Source organism: Achroia grisella, unplaced genomic scaffold, assembly GCF_030625045.1.
Source record: "Achroia grisella isolate CSIRO2021 unplaced genomic scaffold, CSIRO_AGI_Agris_v1 utg640, whole genome shotgun sequence".
Lineage (NCBI taxonomy): Eukaryota > Metazoa > Arthropoda > Insecta > Lepidoptera > Pyralidae > Achroia > Achroia grisella.
The window spans coordinates 5517176-5529633 of NW_026712977.1; the positions used below are offsets into that span (position 1 = coordinate 5517176).

The 12458-nt window shown below is 32.5% G+C and overlaps 2 protein-coding genes across 3 annotated transcripts in view; one reads left to right on the forward strand and one right to left on the reverse strand.

Annotated features, from left to right (window-relative positions):
• Window positions 1–12458, reverse strand: part of LOC131849228 (uncharacterized) — a 45389-nt gene that overhangs the window by 19495 nt on the left and 13436 nt on the right. For both annotated transcript variants that reach the window (XM_059199255.1, XM_059199254.1), the window contains exon 2: window positions 7382–7570. In XM_059199255.1, coding sequence (XP_059055238.1) covers window positions 7382–7570 — 189 coding nt within the window. The remainder of the gene's footprint in view (window positions 1–7381; window positions 7571–12458) is intronic.
• On the forward strand, window positions 8435–9820 carry LOC131849229 (uncharacterized). Its single transcript, XM_059199256.1, has 2 exons — window positions 8435–8724; window positions 9203–9820. The coding sequence occupies exons 1-2, from the start codon at window positions 8500–8502 to the stop codon at window positions 9440–9442; spliced, it is 465 nt and encodes a 154-aa protein (XP_059055239.1). The 5' UTR covers window positions 8435–8499; the 3' UTR covers window positions 9443–9820.

Sequence of the window (12458 nt, forward strand, 5' to 3'; positions counted from 1 at the left end):
CGTTTGCAAAATGCTACGATCTGCTTATTTGATAAGTAGGTAAGAAACATTGAAAAAGAAAGACATATTTTTCATTTCTTTTTACATGTATCTATGTATATTTGATTCTAAACCGTGTAACTATCTAATGACATTATGAAAGCCGTCTGAAATAAGCTCACTGTACATGACGTGAATATGAAATAAATAACAACAGCGAAATAAAAATAAAGACAATTGAAGTAGTATCGGAGTTTCAGAAAAAATATACACGAGTATAGCATAACAGTAAACTTTCTATTAATATTGAAATGATTAAAATATGTACGTACAAAAACTACAATATAGTGCACATTTTATATAAACAGTAACACGTGCCGTTTGTAATACCAAATAGATAAATCTGGAACGGCTTCTACTACGAGAGCCATTGAGGCGGACCGCTTCGCACCAAACTAACAACGTGCGTAAGCGCAGGGCTGGCGATCACCGTATACCGTATATGTATGTACCGATAAAATAGATTAAAAATTGGAAAAATGGAGTGTCGATTATTAATAGTAATGAATAATTTGAATGTTATTAAATTATTATTTTCGTGTTTAACAGTCGTATAATTAATAAGAAGTCGTATAATTATTAAGAACCTTATTATACTGTATAATAAGGTTCTTAATCAATAATATTATTTGTTATTAATTATACGACTGTTAAACACGAAAATAATAATTTTATGATACAAATATCTGAGTAAATTATCCAATTTCAAATACATACTACTCACTTACCCTGGGATCGCTTTATCACATACTTAGTAACTGTGGGATTACAGGCTGAGAATTCTCTTCGGAACAAAATAAAGTATTATAGGTACTTTAAAAATTTGTCCGCAATTACCGAAGATACTGATGACATATAAAACAGATCTTCGGTTTTTTTGGGGTCAGTTATAAACCTACTTTATAAAATAAAGTAGGTTTATAACATCCGTTTCTCTTCAAGCGAACACGATTCCTTCTATGAAATATTTTTTTTAAACGAGGTTGAAGAATTTATTTATTATTATTATTTATTTAAAGGAGATATATTGTGTCTGTGTGTTGTCCAAGTCATTCATCAGTCAAATGTTTAATTTGTTAGGCATAAATGAAGAGAATATAGTAGGTGCAATATTTAAAGTTAATAATTAATTTATTATTAACTTTAAATTGCAATTGCAATAAATCCATAAAAACGCAACTTTTATTATTTTTTAATGATATAATGTATTATACAAAGGAGGACACCGGTAGTCTCTGTTTTTTAATCACTTTATAATTGGTAGTAGTCTCATCAGACTAGTTACATTTAAATACATATACATACATATAAATATATATAATTATATAAATAAGAGCTAAATCTTAATTTTAATTTAGAATATTATTAAATTAATATAATAGGAATTGCGTATACAAAGGAAGCGTAAAAACTCGGAAGATTTAAAATTACAGTCACACATTGATATATGTATTTTATTAATATACACACATATTAATCTAGTTTTAGTATAAGCCCTCGTCAGCCCTGTAAGTAACGGTGTATCAAAGTATGCCACTTGCAGTAACGGTGACCGTCGAGTCCCATAATGGCAACGTAATCGATATCTATTTACTAGCATTTTAGACAGCGTCAAGTTATGCCACAGAACTTTCTCTATTATTGATAAGATAATAACCTAACAGTAATAATTAATATTAGATATATATATATATAATTATATCTGTGCAATATATAATTTTTTTATGTTGATTTATTGTTAAGTAACTTTATATACATTTTTTTTAAATCTGGGTTATAAAAACAGTTTGTTATTATTATGACGATGATAAAAAATAGGGTAAGTTCAGAACTTTTAAAATAAAGTGTATTATTAGAAAAACTTAACGCTGAAGTTTTGACAGTATAGTTGTGTACATTTACTCGATATATTTGGATGGATTGAGACGTTGCTAGCCCTGTACCTAACGGCGCGTCCACTTTGCGTGCTTCGTATACAACGTATCACGTAACGGTGACCACGGCCTGCCGACCACCACAGAACTACGCAGACCGTTCGCCGTCACTATCGCCATCATCACTGTCCGTATTGACAACACATAAAGTGCCCATAAATAATATAAATTAATTAAATGGAACATTATATCGATTAAATAATAATAAAAGTTACAGTCCGCGTGTTTATGGATTTATTGTAATTAATTATTAACTTTAAATGTTGCACCTATTATAATGTATGTATAACGAATTAAAGGACGCATGACTGATGAACAAATAGATATAGATTATATCTATTATAGATAGATTTGAAACTCTATTTTATTTAAATAATAATTTTCCTAGTTAAAATTCTGAATTATATTATTTTTATCAATGTCACAGTTATATTTTCTAAATAAATGTTATTCTGATTTTAAAACACAAAGTAAATAAAAGAAAACTAAATATGTGCGACTAGCCTAAAAGATCAGTATAATGTATTAAAATAATAATATGAGACATCTTTGTTTCGTTGTCACAATAAGACACTTGTTTCTGACATGGTTTCACTGTCACCAAATATAAAATTGATTGTACACTATAATAAATGTAAGTTCCAATGTTAGGGTTACCAATCACTCCTAACTATACCTGAAAATATTCGAGATGTAAAGTTTTAAATTGAGGAAGTCGCATCACACCAACCTACTGATCCAACGAAGAAAAACGGAAATATCATTGCACTTTAGAATTAACACAAATAGCAGATTCCTCTTAATAATATACATAAATTAAAGTACTATTACGATGCTCATAAAGTCGTGATATTTAAAAATTACACCGACTCCACAGACAGATTAAACTAGTTTACTTTAAGAAAATATTCATTGAAATATAACAAACAAATTAAAAATATTTTAAAAGATAAATGAAATATTAATATTTATTTTTTACACAAAGTAGGTAACCCTGTCTAATAGAAGCTCAAGTTGGTCGTGCTACAAACAATAAAGTTATATGGGACGTGTTTGTCATCGTTCTATAAATGGATGCTATTTATTATTCGCCACATGCACCTTCGATCGGATTGTCACAATGGCACACTGACCCATCGGGTCTCTGACCTAGTAAGTATAGACACATAAAATGCGGCTGAACTTACTTATTAGAAAATCGTTGTCATTTATGGATTAATGCTATCGATTTAACTATGATGTTTAATCCACAAATGGCGATGACTTGTGTCTAGCATAGGTGATCACCGTTGTGTTCTTATTGTAATTTTATACATGACTCGTCAGTCACGCAAACAACTCGATGATCCAATTCCTACAAAGATGTAAACTATGCTAGATTGGCTAAACAATTTCTATACCTGTAATTGATGATAAAAAAAAACCATAGTACTGTTTGTAGTACTATGTACACTATGGTTTTGTTTATTTTTTGTATTTCTTTAATATATTCAATATATATTATTGAAACTGCTATTATAGGATGTCATAACTAGTTAATACTTTCTTGCTAATGAACCGATCTAAATGAAATTTGGTCTACAGTTAGTCAAGACCCTGAGAAAGAACATAGGCTACTTTATAATGCGAAAAAGGGTTGAAATGGGACATGGAGGGTTGTATGGAAGTATCGTCATTATTAAAGAAACATATTTGAACTTACTTTAAACATATTTTTAAGCCTGTTGATTAAATATAAATAAAGAAAAAAAGAGTCGTAAGGTGTTGAATGGGGAGATGAAAGGTACAACCTTTACAGAATTATCGTTATCGATAGAAGAATAAAAATTATTTTTTAGGCTGTTGATTAAATAAATATAGATAAATTAATATTATATTCCAAGTCAATTAAAAAATTCCAAGATTAGATTATTAAATATTTTTTCTTTATTTGGTCAAGGTCAATATTCCACGCGGACGAGGCCGCAGGCACATCTACTACTATATAATATCTAATTTATGGCCTTCTTTGCCACGTACCACACTAATTTTATATTAACTAGGTACACTAGCGGCCCGCTCAGCCTTCGTACGGCTACAATTATTTCTACATTTCAGTTTTTTTATGAACTCAATGATGCTAATATAGCTTATATGGGTGAATAAATCTTTAAATCGCTTGTTTTTCTGGAATGCATACTGTGGTTTTAGTATTATTTGTAATATATATTACACGCAAGGATATAGAATAATTTCTACATCCGCGTCGATCGTGTGATGGTCGTGCAGCGCCGCCACCGGACGAAGCCCCAGTTACGAGCGCACAATGACACCTGCATGGCGTTATCGGCGCGCGCACGCTGCTGGCCACCTGTCGCCGGCGTTGTTATGAACACAATTATTAAATGACGACTCTCCACCGACATCTCTTACCGTTATTGCAAACCAGTGTTATTCAATCTTTTTGATTTAGCGATCCCTTTATAGTTTAAAATATTATGCCGACCCCTTGTGTGAAAAAAAAATTAAAGCATACATGGGTAAGTCAGGTAAGATTTTGTTTTTATTTTGGTACAGGGATCTATTATTCACTTAAATTATTAGTGCAATTCGCCACTACATACTTGTGTGAACTGACTTTTTGTTCAATGGTAGAAATTAAAACTAAAAAGAGAAATAGACTACAATTATAAAATGATTAGTTTATTAATGTTTTGAAACGTTAATAAACGTTACTAAACATTTTCAGTCAGCAAAATTTCAATCATTTACTGATTCATAATTTTTTTAAAAATAAACAAGCACATTCACTAAAATTGTGTTTTTATTGTATATTATATACATTGAACCCCGACTAATGCTTCACGACCCCCCGAGTAATGCTTCGAGACCCCCCTAGGGGTCACGACCCACAGATTGAAAAACACTGTTTACAACAGCCATAATTGTAACATGTAGAGATTTACATATCAAATTTACACGGTCACCGGACTACCGGACCCCGCCTCGGCTTCGCACACGTATATAATTTTAATGGTAAAATATTTTTTCAAGTTCAATAGTTTAAAAGTATATTCATTGCAAATAAATAGACAATGAAAGCTTTCTTCGTTATAATATTAGTATAGATTTTTGTCGTATATACTTCCGATTTTTATCTCTCGCAGGAACTAGTAGTTTCGTTGTTCAAACGTAACAACGAGTCGCGCAACCTCAGTCGTGTTGACTGTAATTAGTATGTCCATATATTTGCACCGACTCTCTGGATTACCAGAGAGTCGGTGCAAATTAGGGTACTCCTATAACAATTTAGAAATTAATCTGTAAGATGGTAGAAACATCCCTTGTAATGTTAGACTCAAATATACCGAGCTAATGTGATCAGATCAATTGCATTCACCAAACAATGCAACAACGACAGTTAACAATGCTACTGTCTATCTAATCAGTCATAACAGTCGCAAGAAATCTATGTGAGGGTTCTATAAGTCCTTTTAAAAGTACCAATATCTTATCCAGAGTAATTAGGGAGGATAGATGGGTTACCCGGAGCCCCATGTTTGTTTGTGTGATAAGAGAAAGCCTATATCTGGCCCTGATAATCTGACCGATCGGGTGTCAAATTGTGTCATACGTATACGCTCTCAATATCAATCAGACAACAATACAGATATATTGACATAGAATGTTTCCGTTGCTTTATTATCGCCATTATGCTGAGACCGTTACGTAAACTTAAATAATAATAACTTAGCTTTCTCTTTTAAATATTAATTGGGTGAACTGTTTTTATTTATAATTTATTTTTATTTATACTCGTCGTCAGCCACAATTATCTGGGTGAAATATCTCACAATCAGTGTAAGAGATTTGAGTTAGTTTTTAGTTCTTGGGATCGAATTTTTTATTTACATTATTAGTATATTATATATTATTTTCTCCTATAATAACTTCAATAACTATTCATATTTGTTTAAGAGTGCACTTAAAGTTTTACTGCGAATTATTTACATGATTTAATAGTTAGCGTGCGATATTATAATCTTCGAATATTAATTAACTGATAGTAATATTTATGATCTCCACCCAATTGGTCAATTGGGGATCGTAAAATATTTTTTCTTATGCCTGAATATTGAATGGTGCCAGGTACGTCTATCTATTCTAGCGTCCTGGCGGAACATCTGTCGAAAATAATATGATAAGCATCGAGATAGGTAGGTTAAGCCCATAGTGGTGAAATTGGGCACAATGTCCTTCAGTAAGTACTAAAATACTGGACATGTTACATTACTAACAATGAGGCCACTAGTCCCGTTCACAAACGATCCCTCCCCTCCAACCCTGATTGACAAGAAATACTTAGTTACCAAAATAAATTCATTACTTACGGACGTAGATATAATCCACAGGTAATTATGATTAGGTAACGTATTGTCTACTATTAGATGAAGATAATCTCGCGCAAATGTGGCAACTGTCACAGTCAAGGGCGCGACAATGGCAAGCCGCACTTTCCGGAGGCGGAGAGAGCGATGGGAGTGCAGTACGGCGGGCACAATACCTTCCGCTTTTTCGTCTCCATTCACGGCCCGTGTGAAGTGATTTCTCAACGAAGAAAGTAAAAGTGGGTCATGCAGACAGTGGTGAGCTGTGTACGCGATGCTGTGATGGTGAGATATTGCGACATACATTGTTCTGCCTAAATGCAGTTTGGGAGTATGCCGTCATTGACTTACTGGAGCAGTATTTTGCATAGTAATACTTCGGTAATAGTATTACTGGTTGTAATAACAATGACATAATAATGTATTTTTAGACAAATAATGTATTTTGAGATATTTTTGGTAACGCTATTCTGATGGACGTTTGGATATTTTTTTATAGGAAAGATATAATTTATTGGTCCTGTGTAAAGGGTCTGTGTAAGGGTCTCAGGGTAACAGATAAATTTCCACTTGGTAAAGTGAATCATTGCTTATTTTATATCTATCCATTAAAATTTTAAATAAAAATCCTTGTTGTGCTCAACAAGAATTTGCATAGAATTTTTGTGTTGTATACAATACAACATTTTTATTTAATTGTATATTGTTGGTCAATGGAGCATATCTACAGGAGTATTTTTAGTTAGAGCAAATATATAAATATGTAACTTTAGCTGCAACTGCATAGAGTTACAACTACTAGAGTCTGTGATGTTCTATGTCTAATCTGTGTTTTGCAAAGACATTTTTTTCAAATTTATTGATGTAGTATAATTTATATGGAGATTATAACAATAAATTACATGTAAAACAAAAGATTAATTTACTATTATCTTCACTAATTGTAGAAAGTTTAGAAAATAACAACAATATATTTTTTTGCAATAACTTTATAATTAAGTTACGATCTTTAAGATTAAGATTATAATAAATATTTTTTACCACAAAATGGTATGCCGTCCGGTGTCCATCGTCCATTCGCGCTGCATACTCTCCTGGCTGGTCCCAGGAGCTCGAAGCCTTGCTCGCAAGTGTACGTGGCCACCGTGCCTTCAGACATCTTCTCATCAGAGAACGTGACATGGGAGTGAGCTGGCGCCCCCGGGAAACGACACAACGCTTCTGCATACCCTGAAGACAAAAAGATATTTTATGTCAAGTCAAAGGGAGAATTTGCATAAATAAAGTTCATTATTTCTGCTGTTAAGTAGATGCTTTTAATTTTAGGTTCTTTGTTGTATAATTAAGTTATGTATATATAGTATGACAATGTAAATAAATATAGCTACAACATTGGCTTGAAAAAAAAATGATAATAATATTATTATTTTTGAGTAGATGCCTATTGTGATCTGGTTTGATATGGCATTGAAATTATTGTGTCGGGTACGTGTAACTTCTCCATCGTTGGCTTATAAGTTTGCTTACTAGATCTTTCAAAAGTTTGGGTGAATAAAGAACTGCAAGAGAGTTATGTAAAGAGATTTACTATTACGTTGGGACTCGTTTCATTCCCCAATACCTCATTGCCCAACTCTAAAGGCTGGTCTCAAGAATCAATTGAATCCAATGTTTGGTACGAATCAAACAATAGTATCTAATAGTATCTTAGTAGATTCTTCAACTAAGGTATTATTTTTATTGTCGAAGATTATTGCATATACAGTGTATTACCTAATGCATATATTACACTAAGATATTTGGAATTAACATAAATTTTCTTCTAGAACTATGAAATACAAATCAATTGATGTCTATATAATTTATATTACTTATCGAACACTAAATCCTTTTCCATTTAAGAACAATAACAGTATCTAACTATCTAACAGTATCTCTTTAGAGCTATACACAGTGATTATTTACTTAAGTGTTTATAACAATAACCGTCAATATGTCAGTCTGTCAGGTGAATGTCATGTACATGATCATTTCAAAGATTTTATTGTACGTCCTCTTGACAAAGCACTTATTATACTTTCTTTGTCAGGCGTGTTGTCATTAAATCTATTAAAACGTCATGACGTTAATCGGACTTTAGATTAATAGTTATTATTATTATGGTCGATTCAACGAGTCATAATGATAAGAAGACGCCAATTCTTGCCTTACGGTTGATTACTCTGGTTCTGCTGGTGGCTGCTCTGACGATACACTTTCGTTCTGTGCGCGTGTTCCGATGGGAACAGTCTGTATCCGGCGGTATATTAGTTACATATTGCATTACTTTGCTTGGTCTGGCTTTGTGTGCGGGCACGGAGGATAGCGGCGGTCAGGCTTTTCAGGTCGGTAATAAGTAGTTTATTCTTTGCTCTCAATTAATGTCAAGAAAGAAGTTAAATGGATGACTCTCAAATCTATCCAGAAATTTTTAAACGAAGGTAGACAATGGATTCTTCTTAGGAATATAATCCTCAGAAATTTCCTGTATCGTTATTTATCAATAATCAATTATAATTGTCTTAAATAGTAATTAATACGTAGGTGTATGTATACACATAAATGAGCAATACGCACGTCCTAATATGGTATTTTACCTGTGTTATATTACCACCCAGAGATAAATACCCTTGTACCAAAAATAAATATCTTTGGAATCTCAGAAACTGATTATCCGATTTGGATGTGGTTTTCGTTTATGTATTATGGCAAGATTCAATTAAAATGTTTCTTTTATAGCAATTGGCTTACAACCAAAATTTATATGGCTACGAAGTTGCGGAATCAGAATGTCTTTAATAAATGTAATGTAAAATTTTATAGGCATTCCTATGCGGAGCTGGAGCAGCTATCTTTGCTGTAAACGCTGCCGCTATTTGGCGTCGTTGGCGCCGTGCTGGCGAGTTGACGCGTGTTGTTGCTGAGCTGCTGTTTGCTATGGGAATCCCTCTAAAGCGACATGTACAGGCCAAGGTCTTTTTGAGCAGCGCAGTAGCAGCTTGTTTATTGCTAGATCTAGCTGTAGCACCGTTATTGTCTCCAGAACCTATTAGAGTGCAATAGTTGCTTGTTTTTAACGTTTTCCGAAAAAGAATTTCAACTCACATTTATGTCCTTATTCTTCGGAATATTAAAAGGAAAAATATAAAAACTAAATTATAATTTTAAAAGTTGCGACAGTACCTAGTCATCGCGTAACAATTTTCTTAGCACGTCATCTGGTACTGTTGCACCGTGAAAGATTCCAAATTCATAACGATCTGTGGCCGGACCATCGCAGAGAAAGCGAGTGATTTAATTCGCTTCAAACTGTACCGGGAAATCGATGTTAACAGTAACTGCTGGGTCACTTTAAATGGAATAGATCATAGTTAATAAAATTTTTGATTTTAATTTGTTTTATGTATAAGAAGGTCCTAAATTTCGTTTTCTTACGACGATTCTATAAAATAATCTCCAAAAATAAGTATTTAAACAAATTTTTGCTGTGTCTAAATTTTAATAATTAATGTTAATTTTATTTTCAAAATGCTACTATGTCACTTTGTCTTTGCCTATTTTTTATCTTCTAATACCAAGAAACTCTTAGATGAAACTTTCAAAGTGCATCGCGCGTAAACTTGTCACCGACAACACACTCCGTCTTACTCAAAATATATTATTAAGAGGTACAAATGCTTATTTTCTGCGCAATAAAGCCGAGAATATGACAAAATTACAGTCTGTGTCGGTAAATATTAATTTTGTAAATAATATTCCCGCGAAACGAGAGGATTGCGGTTTGTGCATCACTTGCATCTTGATCGCACGACTTTGACCTTTATATATTTAGCCGTAAGAATGAAAAGAGATAGCTATGCATTATGTTTTGATGGTTGAGGTCACCACGCTTTCGTGAATAAGGTAATAGTTCTATCTCTTCAAACGCTACTGCAACTACACGACTGCAGTGATTAGATTATTTTCTGCGTCGAGGCATTATTGTGGAGCTTTAGAACAACGTATAGTTTAAATGCCGGTTGTTTCCGTAGTTTGTTATTATACTAACGAGATCTGTATGATTTTAAAGATACGCCCGAACTGGTAAACTAATTAATGTATAATAGATCCAGAAATCCCCAGTTTAAACTAATATCTATTGTAAAGAGGAAAGACTTAAAATTTTAATTTTAATAATCTAATCGATGTTAAGAATATTTTTCCATATAGAAAGCTATTGTATTGAAGACAAGCATTGGTGGTACGTTATATTTTTAAACAGTTGTTCTCTATAATAATTGCAACCGTGTGAAGACGGGGCGGATCACTAGTTATTAATAAACTGCAAAGGGAAAATGTATTGCACCATTGAGCGTTATACTATCTATCTGCTATTTGCGGGTAGTATTGAAATATAGTATAATGTTTCAAGTAAACATGTATTATTATTATGAACAACTCTAAAGACTACTGTATTTAATATTTTTATAAATGTATCTTAAAGCCGTTCTAAATAAAAAATGCTCATCATATCGAGCCAGTTCGTATGTATTTTAGAAACGCATATTCACAGTTAAGTAAAGGCATCTAATAATAATAATAACCTAGGCCAATTCACACAGCGCCGTCTAATCCCATGTTAGGCCGAGCTTGTGTTATGGGTACTAAACAACGCATACAAATACTTATATACATTTCTTTTTTGTAAATTCTTACAGAATATACATAGTAAATACACATTCATGGTAATTAATAGAAAGAGAGATGCTTATTAACTATCTCTCTATGAGCACAGATAACATAATATTACATACTATGAGTAAGAGTGACGTATGAGATGTGTGAGTGATCTATGTGATTCCCGAGCAGGTTGACACCGGCAAGACAGCCTCAGTGGTATAGCGGTTTAATATACTTTTTCATACCTCTCACGGAACAAATATTTTTTAACGAACAAATAAGTCGGGTATATAAAAAATATCATATATTATATGTAGGGTTCATATAGCCAGTATCAACTTCACGCTACGTAAATTAATTTGCTTAAAATAATGATTATAATATAATCTTCAGCTAATTTAATTTAATAATACGATTCCATTATAAATGTATTATTCTTCTAAGTAAATATTCAGATTTTCATAACTAAATTATTTAATTTCGTCATATCTATCTGACCGTGTATTGCATAGAACAATTGACATTTCACTAGAGAGAACATGCAAGATCATCACTAAAATCTAGAACATAGCGGCCGCGTAACTTGTTACACGGAGGCATCGTATAACGTTGTTTTCCTACATGCGGTTTCTAGTCTTCAGTAACGGGAACTGATGTATAGGTATATATATATATAATATATCGGGTGACTTTTATTAAAGTTCATAGAAACGGTATGTACGCTATATGAAGTAGAACTAGTATATGCGGTCAAAGTAGAATCGACATGAACACTAAGCGATTTTCTATGAAAATACCGTAAACGTAAATTGTACAACCACGCCTTAATATTGACGGAATGTTATCATTAACGTTGAATGTTACACCTCTTGTAACATATACATCAGTAGAAAATGCACTCAACTTTATACAGTTGTTTTTACGTGACCTACAAATAGACTAGAATTCTAAAAAGTGTTATTATATGTTTTGGTGCCGTAATAGAGACCTCGCATATTATTCGTTTTTTTTATTACAGTGATTAACAAACAACAGTCGAATATGAGTTCAATGGACGATAACATTATGTGCACGAACTTCCTCGTGTGATAACATTGATAATACTAACGTTACATTTTAATAGAGAAACTTTTCATTCAAAGCTTCAACATTCTACTTATTTAGTGTGTTAGATAATATAATGCGTGTATCTAGGAAGGTGCTGGGGAGAATAGCTGCCATTACTCTCCCTTGAAAATGCATATACGTTTACAATTTATAAAGCATTAACTTTCGAAAAAAAAAAACACATCTCAATCTTAATAATATCTGGTCCTGTCAACAAAATCTGTCTTATGTATTGTGGTCAAATTTGAGCAACACAATTCTTATTATGTATTTAGAAATGATTATAGGTATGTCAGTCTTTCTTATTACAAAG

Excerpts from the sequence above, each read along its gene's own strand:
- LOC131849229 (XM_059199256.1), top strand. The coding sequence starts at position 8,500 with ATGGTCGATTCAACGAGTCATAATGATAAGAAGACGCCAATTCTTGCC. Across the intron at positions 8,725-9,202 it reads GCGGCGGTCAGGCTTTTCAG|GCATTCCTATGCGGAGCTGG; the intron begins GTCGGTAATAAG and ends AAAATTTTATAG.